The following is a 12,004-nucleotide window of genomic DNA, read 5'->3' on the forward strand; positions in this document are numbered from 1 at the left end:
AGAACCTCGAGTCTACTAGTCCCTAGCATATCGAGATTATATATTTATTCGTCTCCGTCCTCCAACTCGTCTTCTCTATCTTCTCTACCTCCCTACATACCCCTATTCCGTCTCTACTCAAGACTTACACCTATTCACCAACCATCATTTTTATATATTTCCAAAATGGCCACCAGCAACCACCACTATGTCTGCTACGTCGTTCCGCCCTACATGCTTAGCGCTATTGCCGACAGCAGTAACAACGAGGACCACATCCGCGAGTCTGCCCGTCGTGCCCTCACCCTTCACAAGAGTTACTGTGACAAACGAGAAAAACGTTTCGCAGCACTCTGTGCACCTCGCGGTAACAAATCCACTAAAATTAATCAGAGACAGGGCATAGTGCCTGATCATATGCTTCAACACATTGCCGACTGTGAAGATGTTGACGATAACACCCGCGCTTGTGCCAAACGGGACTTGGAGCATATTAGAAGTATCCACGCCAAGTATCAAGAATCTCAGGGCCTCCGTACCGAGTCGTCCGACCAGAAAGCCGGTATAACTACCGAGCAGGCCTCGGAAACTACTGAGAAAACTTACCGTGCCGTGTATGATGCCAACCACGACTCCAACGAATCCCATCTCCCCGGCAAGGTGGTCCGAGTAGAAGGCCAAAAAGCGTCCAAAGACGAGGCCGCCAACGATGCCTACGACAATGCCGGCCGTGTGCTCTCCTTCTACGCCGATATATTCAACTGGAAGTCGATCGACAACAAGAACATGCACGTCATAAGCTCGGTGCACTTCGGACAGAACTACGAAAACGCCTTTTGGGATCCGGAGATTGCCCAGATGGTGTATGGTGACGGACACGACTTTCTGACCAACTTCACTGGCTGTATAGACGTCATTGGCCACGAGCTCACCGTAAGACACATACCCACTATACGAATTCCTAGTAATGTCGTTAACTCTTGTCTAGCACGCCGTTACCGAACACACTTCACCTCTCGACTACACGGGCCAGAGCGGTGCCCTAAACGAACACGTTTCAGACGTCTTCGGTATCATGATCAAGCAGAGAGTCGAGGACGAAACCGCCGACAAGGCCGACTGGCTGATCGGCGAATACTGTTTAATGCCGGGCGTCAAGGGCGTTGCTCTACGCAGCATGAAGGCTCCCGGAACAGCCTACAACGACCCCCGTTTTGTAAGAACTCCTTCATCCAAGTAATTTAAGGAGACTTGATACTAACTTACTGCTACTAGGGCAAAGATCCTCAGCCAGCCAATTTCAAAGATTACAAGCTAACACTCGAGGACAACGGGGGCGTGCATCTCTACTCGGGTATCCCGAACAAGGCGTTCTACAACGCTTCCGTTGCGTTTGGCGGCTACTCGTAAGTACCTAATAGACTCAGCCAATATATACAGTAGCTAACGAACCATACAGATGGGAGAAAGCCGGCAAAATCTGGTGGGAGACGATGCAGAGCGGCCAGGTCCCCTCCCGCTGCACCTTTATTCAGTTCGCAGACGTGACGGTGGACAAGGCCGGGGAGCTCTTCGGAGACGACGCTGCGGCTATCGTCCGCAAGGCCTGGAACGATGTAGGCGTCGCTAGAAAGTCCTAGGGAGGAGGCTGCGACGTTATCTAAGTGAGATAATTTGTTTTGTTACGTGAAATGGGGGTTTCGGAGTAGAATGATAGATTGGTCATGACTATAAGGCTGGATGGTATGGTTGGGATTGTCCTAGGAGGCGAAGCAAGCACTCCTTGAATTTGGAATAAGAGTCTACCTAGATTATTACATACATTGGTGGGTTGGTATAGATTAATACTCGGAAATATACGATACCAACCTAGAAGCTTACCGTCAGTAATATATCATAGAATAATAACCTCCCGTATAATTCAACCGAGACGCACCTGTATGTCTACCCAGAGCTCAAAACGGAGGCCCTTTGGCTTCGTATTCCGCCATGAGCTTCTTAATAGACTTCCCAACGAATCGAAAATCTAAATCCTCCTTCATAACGGATTGAAAATCTAATTCGTCATGCTTTTCGGCGAGTTTATCTAGACGCTCCTTAATCATCTTTCTTTCCTTTTCATCATACCACCCTGTTATCTCGATGACCGTGGATGGGTTCTCAATAAGGCGAAGCCGCTCTAGCACTTCATTGACTAACCGACAACACCCAAACGGACAGTAGCACTCCTCGAAGCTCAGTTCTAATCGCTCGAGACGTAGCGCCCTCAGTTCATAAAAGACAGTGTTCCAGCTTTCTAGTAGGTTTCTTCTCATCGTATCGTGGAAGCTCATCAGATAGACAATCAGCTGTAATGGCTCCGACTCTTGATTGTCATTCCCACTTAACTTGTGGAATTGCTTATGTCCTTTATATACCTCAAGGTAGGATGGGAGGTCTATATTTCGCCTGTCGAAGGTGAAACTAACGCAACGGAGAAGTGCATAGGGTGGCAAGAGGTACCCTTCCTCCAGGAAAAACTGCCTGTGCCAGAAATCACTGTCGTCAAAATAACACGAAGTTATAGGCAAATTGCAGAGGCCGTAGGGGAAGACGAAGCGGTTGCAGCCAAAGTATATGGTTGTCGCTTCTTCATGGACGCTTCTGCTTACACCGCTTATCAACCCAATAGGACGTGTCACAGACCTGTCCCTGAAGCGCCAGTCCCCTGGGAGGCCTCGATACCGTAAGTAGGGAAAATGGAGACCTTCGGTCGCGAAATTATAGGTAGCGTGTTTAGTGTCGGGAATATCTGACATTTTGCTTTTTAGGTTCGGTAAGAAAACGGTGCCCTTATCGAGAAGATACTTGTAGATCGTACGGCGCAGTATGATAGGCAAGCTCATAAAACCGTGAAACTCAGTGCCAATCCGCTTCTTTTCCCTGTAGCGAAGCAATAGCTTGTCGGCATTCATCTCGACTTCTGCCAACGCCGCTCTCCGCTCATAATATTCCTTGAGACGAGTTTCCCAAGTCTTAGTTCGTTCAGCGGCAAAATATACTAGGGCAGTCGGGTCGCCAGGGTATAATGAAGCCTCCCATTCTTCTGCTTGTTTGAGCGAGACACCCATTTCGTAATCCATTGGAGACAAAAATAAGAATATGCGCGCCGCTATGTGTACAAGTCGGTCAAATCGATGGCACACGCAGGCTAATTCGAGACAAAAATGTATGCGTATCTGGCGGGGATATGGTTGTAAAAGGATAACGGAAAAGGCGAGAAGAATAGAGGAGGAGCTCAGATATCTAGGTGCCTTCGCAAACGGTTTACTCAGTCCCGGATGACAACCAACGGCTATGCGGGTACCCGCCTATCGCCTGCCGTCCTGAGGTACTTAAAACAACGCACGAACAAATCATCGCGGGCCCCAACTACACTTGGGCAAAATTCGTTTATAAGCTAGAAGCCTTACATACCTATATTATACTCGCACATTGATCGTACCTTAGCAAAAGTGCCGGTGCAAGTTTCCGTTGTAACATATTCTTCAACGCATAAACCCGACCCCCCTGGAATAAGAGGCGAATAATCTCATCCGTAACTATAGCAACCATTCCTTCCGTTAGCATCTAATCCACGAAGTTGACACAGCCTCGGAGGCTGTCCACAAGCTCAGAGTCGAATTCTGACAACCAAGCAGGTTCTCCTGCACTGATCTCTTGGGGGCCCTCCGCATTCTCACATCCTTGAAAAGAGTCCGAGTCAAAGAAAAGGGGTGGTGAGCGATCGCCCGTCTCCTGAGCTGTCGGGTTCAATTGTAGGTGCGTACCATAGCCAGAAGAATTAGCCGAAGGCAAATCGAAGCGTTCAGACGCTTTCTGCAACTCATCAACCGTAGTAAAGCTAAGATTCGATTCCTAACCATGATCTATGCTTTCTTTCAGGACTTGAACATTGCCAGGATATAGGGTTTCATCTCTCTTCAATATTATTTGAGATTTTCCGACATTTTTCAACTGCTTAGATGCGACAATCTCTTGAAGATCAGGGAATTCGTCGTCAAACATGTCGCTATCATACTGCATATAATCTTTGCTCCCACCCCAGGCTGCATCCGCTTTCCCAGAAGCCCCTATCATCTTATTAAAGGGTTCTTGGGACGGAACAAGCGTGGAGCGGGCTTTCGAAGTGTTCATTGTTAACAGTAAATTGGTAGCGTTTTGACCCGTCCCATGGGGGGACGATAAATTCGGAGGGGGGCGATTAGTCTTATAATTGCTCTGGTCCGTAGAGAGGTCGATGCACTCAACATCCGATACATCCTTGCTTACATCATGATTCATAGCCTTGTTTTTTTTCTTAGCGAGTCTCATCCCTTTACCATCTTTTGTCGAGCGCTTTCTCTTCGTGTTAGGCAGGGTAGTTTTCGGGAGGCTTGTACCAACCGTTTGCTTACCACCCGCATCATAGGACTCAGAAAGAGTAGCAGACATAGATCCTACCAATCCTTTCCCGCCAGTTCTGTCGGTATTGGAATTCTTGTTGGCTTGGTTGACTTCTGAATACTTTTCTGGGACTTTGACAGAGTAGCCTTCAACTGTCTCATCTCCCGCAGCACTTTTGTCCCTCTTCTTATCTCGTGGTGGCGGTCGAGGTTTATCCACCCCTTCGTGGCAGCATCTGTGATTACAAGGCTTTCCCGCGCCGGTAGGACGGCCGTTACGACAAAGGTGGTTACACATCCATCTTCCATTTTCCATCTTAGCAGGTTCGGAGATCAGACGACTCTTCTCTTGGGGTAACACATCATCGATGAGTGGAAAATCTTCAGTATCATCCAGCGGACCCGAGAAATATTGCGACTCTGTCTCGTCATTCTGGTCCATTGAAGCTAAAGCAGCATTCAACATGTCTTCGTCTGGAAGGTCCTCATAGTCCATATCATCTTCTAAAGATTCTATGGTGGCTGTCTGACGCTGTATCGGTTGGATCTTTCTATTTCTGAACGCTGCTTCAGGTATATTAGGCTCTAGTGTTTTGGTGACTTGGGTCCCAACAATCTCTTCGCAGCTGAAATAACAAGATATCTTTTGTTCGGAACCGCTAACCGCCACAGGGAATGTCAGATCTAGGCCAGTAGACTTGTTGATTTTATTCAAGCTCCCTCGCCAAAGGTACGCAAGGTTGCCATCTGTTGTCAAGGCTATGAATGTCACCGCCGGTATTTTATCGTTCCACTTCGGCACGCCATTCGCATTGCAATAGTGAAGGTTAACTTTTACTGTTACCGTCACATTATGTTCCAGTTGCGACGAGTTTGTAGTACCAGCGATTAGATGAGCTTCCATGGCCAGGCGGGGAAAGTTTTCCAGAGTCTTCAACAGCCTCAACCCGTACGGAGGGTTCCTGCTCGAAATACGCTCGATTTCGCCGAAGTCCCTGTCGGCGAGTCCTAGTACTGTATGGACTCCATGACTAACCCATTTCCGAACCATTACGGGACCAGTCCCTGGGATTTGAGAAAGCTGTGATGGCTTATTCTCCCACGAATTTGCAGCGAGGGCACGGGCAAGTTCAAGGCCGATATTTGTACCTAACCCATCGCCATCAAATGCACGACAATCTACAAAGCAGCGTACTAGGCGATTCATTCTGTCGAATATAGCAGCTTTGTCCATCGCAATTTTTTGCTTAAGAAGGCCGATCCCCTTTTCGTTTGGCAGCTCCACACCCCCAAGGTGGACCTGGATCATGACGAAAATTTTATGCCAGGTCTGCGTCAAAGTCTCCTTGATCGGATGGAGGATAAAAGGGGATTTATTCAGGTCTCTGAATACGGCGCGCTCGTCGGGCTTGAATCGGAAGTCTTTGAACTCTACAGCCTTACAGAGCGTAGCGAGCTATAAACTTAGTCAGCGGTCCGCCGCTAGGCATTGAGGCTTGACGATTTCAAACCTACTGTCTCTTGAAGTGCCGCACCCCGAGGAATTGATAGGAGCTCCTTCATAGTTTCGAAGTTGACCATGTACCTTGACATAGCGTGTCCATATTCTGTACACCTAAATGGAACTTGCCCGGTAACTAACCCGTTTTGCTGTAGTAACCTGAGATCACGTTCGCACCATTCTTCCATCCTCTTGTCGGCGTCTTCGGCATTGCGGACATCTTCAAGGTGATAGAGTGACGGAGATTGGCGTACTCGTACGCTGAGGAATGTTCCTCCAATCCATTTCTTCGCAGTCTGAACGTCTTGGATCGTACCCAAGCTGATTTCGGAGTTGAGATGTTCGACAAGGTTTCGATGAAGCGTGCTTTCTAAAGTCTCATCCCCAGATATCATGCTTTTATATCGATCAACGTTTGTTTTTCGAGTCATAATAATGGCCACAGCACTATCGTCAAATTGTGGTCGACCAGCACGACCAAGCATTTGCATAACCTCCAGGTTTGAATATTCCTGAAGCTTATTTTCGGAGTACGCAACTGTTCCCTTTAGAACCACGGTGTGACAAGGGAGGTTCACTCCAACTGCTAAGGTCGATGTGCAACAGATAACATGAATCTGGCCATCGAGGAAGTTCTGTGCTACCGCTAACCTATCCTGTGTGTCGAGACCCGCGTGGTGAAAAGCCACACCATATCGTGTGATCTCCTGGAGCTCTGCGCTTGTTACTGAGACTCGCCTTGTCGGTGCTGGCCAAGCCCGGTCTTCCACGCTGCAGGTTGACCACCATTCAGCTAGCTTCCGAGCCGTTAGCTCGCACGACTTTCGGGTAAAGCAGAATATCATGATTGGCTTCTTCTCTGAATGCTTCGCAAGTAGCATAGCCAGCTTCCCGTCGAGAGACTTTTCGAATGAAAAATCATTCGAGCAACCCTCGTATCCGTAAACATATCGCTGTAGTTTGACTGGCCGTAGCTCCTCGCCAAATGCCTCAGTCCGGGCTGCGTCATGTTGATTTGAATGGTCTCGTCCGAGCCACTTCGCAATATCTTCGATGTTTGGGACGGTAGCACTTAAAGCAATAAATCGGATATTTGCCCCAATAGTTTTCATACGAGAAACTACAGCTTCCAATGTGGCGCCGCGGACGTCTTTCAGAATATGTACTTCGTCAATTAGAACTAAGCGGACCATCTCCAGTAGTTTCCGATGATCTGACCACTTTCTGGTTATAGAATCCCACTTCTCAGGGGTAGTGACGATAATTGATGCACTACCTACTCGACTCGCCTTTGTTTGTGAAGTATCGCCGGTAAGTTCGATACATTCTAGATTCATATGACTGAATTTATTTTGCCAGTCTTTCGCTCGCTCCGAACATAAGGACTTTGTTGGCGCCTGATAGACAATTTTGTAATTCTCACTACCTGGGCTCATTACAAGCTTGCAGATAGCCATTTCTAGAATAGCTGTCTTGCCAGACCCCGTCGGGGCCGAGACGACAACATTATCGTTTGTGCCGTATACAAGTGGAAAGCATCTAGATTGGACAACGTTGAAGAGCTCGTAAGGGAAAACAGCCCGGAACTTGTCAGGCAGTGCCTGCCTTGGATCGATTAGGCGAGTGGAATTCACAATAGGCGGCTCATCCGGAGCATGGTTGAGGTTTAAATCTAACCGGCTTGCTCTTTTATGAGATACAAGAGGACTGTTAGCTACTTTAGCCTTTTGTTTGAGGCTAGGACGTATAGAAGGGCTAGATCCGCCAATAATTGTAGGGGAGCTGCTAGTGAGCGAGCTTTCAAACGCTACATTTGAGTTTGGAGCTTTCATCTATAGTTAGTATATTATAAAGCCAAAGATGACTTTTGACCAACCGGTGTAAAAAGGAGGCGTCATCATTTGCGCTCCAGGTTGTAATTCTCCTATTCTACTCGATCCACCACGACGCTCAAATATTGACTGGGAGCTTGGACTCGGCTTGATGTTGTCTATTTGAGCTGCAATACTCGAGAAGGGTGGTCGGTAATCTGAATCACGCGCCGCGAACGCCTTAAAATGATGGCTTGCATCTCCTACAACACGTCTTGCTTGATTAGGGGTATTGGTAAGAGGTAGTGATATGCGCTGATCACGATGTTCCGACTCATGAAGGTAGGCAGGCCTATGCGATCGACCAAGTAGAGTGCGGTCTATGTATTATTAGGAACTTCTAGTATTTCTAAATAGTTATCTTGGCTTGCTAACTTACCAAAATCATCTAAGTCCTGATCGCCTTCAGGTTCTCCGTCGTTTTCATCAGTGCTGCTAGGAAGTTGTAATCGTGGAAATTGATAGTTGTACTCTGGAAAAAGAGTAGTGGTATGGTCAATAATGTTCTGGATATGTCTATCATGCGCTAATTTGTACGGGAGACGATAGCCATAGCTACCTTCGCCCGGCTCCGCCCCGTTAGACATGACGTTGATCGTAGGAATGGCGCTTCTCGTAAATCTGACAAATGTTCAAAGGTACAGAGATAATAAACAAATAAAACTACGAGGGCTTCTAGTGATACAAAAGAAACGGCTGATGTTGGCCAGGCGTCGACATGCCGGGCGTTATTCGCGAGAATAGGAAGACACTTAGAGATCCTGGAAAAGATCAACCGTGATGAAGAGATTTGGAGTTGAAGGGAGGAAAGCACCTACATAGAAGTATATAGAAAGCAAGCGCGTAGGCATCCTGAAACTTGATTATCTTATCTAATTCTCCTTAAGGGTAGCAACTACCTCGAATTGACATAGGAGACGGGTTGAGTGGACACATTAGTAGGTTATGACTAACGTCTTGCCTGCTCCTTCCTACTATAAATTAAAGGAGAAACCTCGATACCACGTGACTCTTCGGATAGGGGTTAGACATCTTCATGGAGCGTCAACACGGTTACAATTGGAAGCAGAAAAATATTGATAAGAAGAATATTTACCTATGCAGTACCTAGGTAGGTATGCACAAAATCCGTTCTTTCCCTTGTTATACCCCCGTTCCTCATAACCTTAACCATCGTAATCTACTTCGATCTTGCTCACATGTTTTCCAAAGCACACGGTATCATCATTCCAATTCCAATTCAGTCGGATTTGTGCAATTATCAAGATTGATCAACATCTTGTAATGCATCTAATAGTCCCCTGTGTATAAGAAGGGAGCCTCGTTCTAACTTCGGCTCGGCACTTATCTTAAGCAGTACCTTCTCATATTCTCAGAGGCCACGACACTCCGTATTCCTCCTTCTCTTAGGTAGTCCATAATTCATATACGCTCATTCATCCCTGTCCTTTCCCTGAGACGATGGCACACGATTGTGGAATCGCAGTGGTGAAGCAGGGCGCGAGGTTGAGAGACCCATCCCCTTCATATTCTCAAGCGGATTGGGAACGCTAAGCTTGTCATCCGTGTACCTTGGCGTATTCATCGGGTCGATAGTCGTCTTCTCAAAGTTGACAATGTTGATCGGTGGCGGCCGGCCGCGCTTCCGATCAGGACCTGTGTAGAGGAATGTCGAGACGAGTACCAAAGCGGTACCGATGAGGAACTAAGGATAGCAATTAGCGAACCGCCTCGCATGAAATAGAGATTACTGGATAATACAAAACATACCGTTAGTGTAACATGGACTTTGAAGAACCATACACTGAATAGGAAGCCTATAACAATGCTAATGCTCGTAGCAAAGTTCTTGGCAATATTATCCGCGTAATTGATGCAAAGCGAGGTGAGCACACCACCGAACGCTTGCAGGATGATCAATGCCCACACAATCCAGTTGTACCCATCGAATAGCCCATGCTTCGCGATTTCTTCGCCGTCTTTAAATACGATGCCCAGCAGCGCTGGAAATAGCGAATAGAACGACAGCTGTATATTGCGAGTCCAGACAGAAGCGGGATTTTCTGTATCCTTAAGAACCTTCTCAAAGTAAACCCCCGTCAAGCCAGAAATCACCGCTACAGCAAATACAGCCGACAGTCCGATCGAGTAGTTCATTACAGGCGCTGTGTTTTGATCTTCCTCGATTCCTTCGTATGTCGCAGAACGTTTCGCAAGAGTCTGGCCGACCTCGGCTATGGTTTCCATGCCACGCTTCGTGAGCTCCCTCGCCACGTCGCCCATTCCGTTCGCTACTTGGCCTAGCTCATGCACCGAACGAGGGAAGAAGTGATCCGCCATGTCGTGGATCATGAATGAGCTATCTTTCGAGTTTGAGGATGGGATACACACGATCGAAACGCCTATGGTCAGAATAATGAGAGAAACCCAACGCTTCACGGTTACGGATCGGCCGAGCATCGTCACAGTAAATATCGCAGTCGTAAGAATCCGGAGTTGGTATAGAATTTGGAAATGGACTGGATCAAGGTTCCCCACCGCAACATACTGTAACATGTTCTGCAGGGTGTATAGCGTCGCTGCGATAGCTACCTTCCAGCCGTCACCAGAAAAAACAGAGTTGAATATCTGCTCGAATATAACGGTCGCAGGCGTCGAGGGCGCAAGGTTCCTCGAAACTTCGTATATAGCGAAGGTTAAAGAAATCGCCAACTTGATCACTTCAGTCAAGAACACAGCCGTCGACGTGAAATATCGGTGGTCGCCGCTCGGGGGCATCATTCGGGAGTAGTGCATAAGGATGATCAACACCGAGTTTTGGAAAGTTAACTAAGAGTGTTAACATGTTAGCCATGCTGCGCTGTCGCCAGACGATCCCTCTTCTAGCCATTCCAGCACATACCGTAATAAGAGAAAGCTGCTTCATGGGCACGCCGAAGAGGAGAGGCCCTCCCGCGGGTTGCGGGGCACCATCGAGGAGAGCCATGATGGTTAATAAGTTATGACCACAGTTTGGCCAAGTTGGCGAAAGCCTCGTTCGTTGATATTTTTGTTTCTCTTCCCTTATTTTCTAAGCCCCTCCTAACTGGTCGAAGCTTTTGTTTAAACAATGGCTGAATTAGCTGATTGATGTCTCAAAAAGCTTTTTGCGAAAATCTTTTCCTGTTATAAAATTGCCGCAATAATAGTGGAAATTCGTAATCGCGTGCCGGTTTTCGTCAATAAAATAAATAAAATAAAACTTGAATTGAAGACAATATTCAATGCGTCGCGTTTCATTAAATAAATTGGACTAAAAAAAGATGCGCAGTCATTGAAGGTATTGCCAATTCGGGCGGACGCGCTTCAACCACCCAAATCCAGGTCACTCCCAAAATGGGACCAGACCTATCAAGCTCTTCTCAACCCCTGAATGTGACGCCACTTAGTGTAGCAAGCAACGAGTCTGTGACACTCGGTGTCAACGGGGTTCAAATTAACTTGGATAAACTTGACATATAGCAGTCAACTTTAGAACCCGTATTTAGATTAGGTTGGAAAAGTGAATGTGAAAAGGCAGAAGGGGAACAAAAGGGTTTGCAGAAGTTCTTATTCAGCAAAAGGCCGCAGAACTACATACAATACCTGTATGTGCTGTCATGGCTACGGGTACCTGTGCTACTTATTTAGGGCCGGACCATACATAAGTTGGCATAGGTTGATGATATCAAAGGCGCTCGAGTCTTCCCCCAATACGTAAGGATCATCAAGGCTCGAGCTATGTATGCATGTTGTGCCTGGACACTACAGGATGGGCATACAGGCATACCACCGCGATTCTGCAAATAATAGGTACTAAAATAGGTTGCAATAATTGTGGGATACCGCCAGATCCTGTCCTAGCCTTGATGCATCCTATTACGTACCTAGATACCGAACCAGCCATATGTAGACGGTTCAAGCCGTAGCAAACGATAATACTAATAATATCTTGATTCGAAGGTTCTCCCACGCCACGGAGGAATAGTTAACAACCATTTAAGTTCCCCGAACTCCGCCGTACACTAGTCTTCATATCCGGGGCTATTCAATTAAAGTCAGTATTGTTCCGATGACACGTATATTACTCATGTATGGTCCAGTCCGTTTAGCTTGTTATGTATTTGTTTATTGCGCCTTGACCTCTTTCGGCTTTCGTGATCGTGATCGTTACGGAGCGATCTGATTTTCGTGGGGGGGATGTCCAAAAG

General features: G+C 47.1%; 4 protein-coding genes across 4 annotated transcripts; 1 reads left to right on the forward strand and 3 right to left on the reverse strand.

Annotated features, from left to right (window-relative positions):
- Positions 1-165: 165 nt before the first annotated feature.
- On the forward strand, positions 166-1,631 carry F5Y00DRAFT_267854 (Metalloprotease; the record flags this gene model as incomplete). Its single annotated transcript, XM_048012143.1, has 4 exons — positions 166-912; positions 968-1,195; positions 1,255-1,385; positions 1,439-1,631. 4 exons carry the CDS (start codon positions 166-168, stop codon positions 1,617-1,619), a joined length of 1,287 nt encoding a protein of 428 aa, XP_047867093.1. The 3' UTR covers positions 1,620-1,631.
- A 303-nt stretch (positions 1,632-1,934) lies between these two features.
- On the reverse strand, positions 1,935-3,089 carry F5Y00DRAFT_259706 (uncharacterized protein; the record flags this gene model as incomplete). The annotated part of the gene is made up of 1 exon (XM_048010918.1): positions 1,935-3,089. One exon carries the CDS (start codon positions 3,087-3,089, stop codon positions 1,935-1,937), a length of 1,155 nt encoding a protein of 384 aa, XP_047867094.1.
- A 787-nt stretch (positions 3,090-3,876) lies between these two features.
- On the reverse strand, positions 3,877-8,362 carry F5Y00DRAFT_267863 (P-loop containing nucleoside triphosphate hydrolase protein; the record flags this gene model as incomplete). The annotated part of the gene is made up of 7 exons (XM_048012144.1): positions 3,877-4,362; positions 4,405-4,431; positions 4,462-5,859; positions 5,919-7,729; positions 7,781-8,095; positions 8,155-8,247; positions 8,335-8,362. The coding sequence occupies 7 exons, from the start codon at positions 8,360-8,362 to the stop codon at positions 3,877-3,879; spliced, it is 4,158 nt and encodes a 1,385-aa protein (XP_047867095.1).
- An 845-nt stretch (positions 8,363-9,207) lies between these two features.
- Positions 9,208-10,761, reverse strand: F5Y00DRAFT_259708 (nucleotide-sugar transporter; the record flags this gene model as incomplete). The annotated part of the gene is made up of 3 exons (XM_048010919.1): positions 9,208-9,480; positions 9,546-10,604; positions 10,678-10,761. 3 exons carry the CDS (start codon positions 10,759-10,761, stop codon positions 9,208-9,210), a joined length of 1,416 nt encoding a protein of 471 aa, XP_047867096.1.
- Positions 10,762-12,004: the final 1,243 nt, after the last annotated feature.

Source organism: Daldinia vernicosa (genome assembly GCF_022497035.1).
Source record: "Daldinia vernicosa strain CBS 139.73 unplaced genomic scaffold F5Y00scaffold_11, whole genome shotgun sequence".
Taxonomy (NCBI): Eukaryota; Fungi; Ascomycota; class Sordariomycetes; order Xylariales; family Hypoxylaceae; genus Daldinia; species Daldinia vernicosa.